This window comes from Perkinsus marinus, assembly GCF_000006405.1.
Source record: "Perkinsus marinus ATCC 50983 genomic scaffold scf_1104296955208, whole genome shotgun sequence".
Taxonomy (NCBI): domain Eukaryota; phylum Perkinsozoa; order Perkinsida; family Perkinsidae; genus Perkinsus; species Perkinsus marinus.
In genome coordinates, this window is record NW_003207860.1 from 1 (window position 1) to 1,044 (window position 1,044).

General features: G+C 58.0%; 1 protein-coding gene across 1 annotated transcript; it reads left to right on the forward strand.

Moving 5' to 3' along the window:
* Nucleotides 1–480: 480 nt before the first annotated feature.
* Nucleotides 481–742, forward strand: Pmar_PMAR021369 (hypothetical protein; the record flags this gene model as incomplete). The annotated part of the gene is made up of 2 exons (XM_002775926.1): nt 481–608; nt 662–742. Coding segments are annotated over 2 exons (209 nt in total), but the record flags the coding sequence as incomplete, so codon positions are not given.
* Between the last annotated feature and the right edge of the window lie 302 nt (nt 743–1,044).

A 1,044-nucleotide genomic window follows, 5' to 3' on the forward strand; every position in this document is an offset into this window, starting at 1 on the left:
CTTGGCCGACCGGTGGTACGTCGAGCCACTGAAGTGGTCCAGGTAATCACTCGAAGACCCTCAGCGTACTGTTGAGGTTCCTCTTAGGCATTCAGGCCTGGGTATCAGTTCGGAGGGAGGCCACGTATGGCGTCGTCGTTGCAAAATACACCTCGGGTTCATCGTGACTACAATCCTGTGTTCTTCGTAGGAATGTGTGTTGGCCAACTCCCAGAGCAATCTCGTATTAGTAGTCCCCTCAACCTCCCCCGCCGAGACAGGTGACCATGTCCCCCCAGCCGGCTGGCCTGTCGATCCCTCCATCACCTCAAGTCGAGACCAGGACCAACAGGTGGCCTTTCTACTTTGCAGGGGCTGAGGGCAAGGGGAATATGTTGTTTCCATCTGCCGGGGCTACGGCCGTTTCACGGGAGGCTACCGCGCCGGGCCGACAGGCAAGTCGAGGCTTTTCGGTGTGCCTGGCAGCTCCCCATTGTTCAGTTCTTCGCGGCCCTGACCCCGAATACGCAGTTCCCGGGGTTCGTCCCACCTCCGAGAGAGCTTGAGGGTCGTGTTGTCAGAAGGATAAGAATTGGCATTGACGGGACGGTGAAGTCCATCGAGGATCTGTGAGTTCAATATAGCTCTCTGTTCTTCGTCTCAAGTGTGAACTTTGGGTTAGAACTGGCCGTGACGATACCCGACCGGCCGACGTCGCTGAGGCTCCAGCAGTCACCAGGACTGTCACAGCTAGTGTCACGAGGTGGGGCCGGGCCAGCCTTGGTCGGTACTGATTTCGTTGTGGTTGCTAGTACTCCACAAGATAACGGCGTGAGCGCCTCCGCCCAGGTTGAGTCGGTTGTTGTTACTTCGTTGGATGTGGGAAGCAAGCCTCCCCTGGCTCCGAGGTTCCAGCCACAGACCAAACAGCTCCGGACCAGTCTTACGACCACTACCATCAACAGGCCAGCCTCGGCCCACCGCACTCGAGTCCAGGCGAGGATTTGGGGGCCGGTAGCGGGTGAGTAGCCTACCGTATGCAGTTGGAGGAGCTCAACTTTAGCA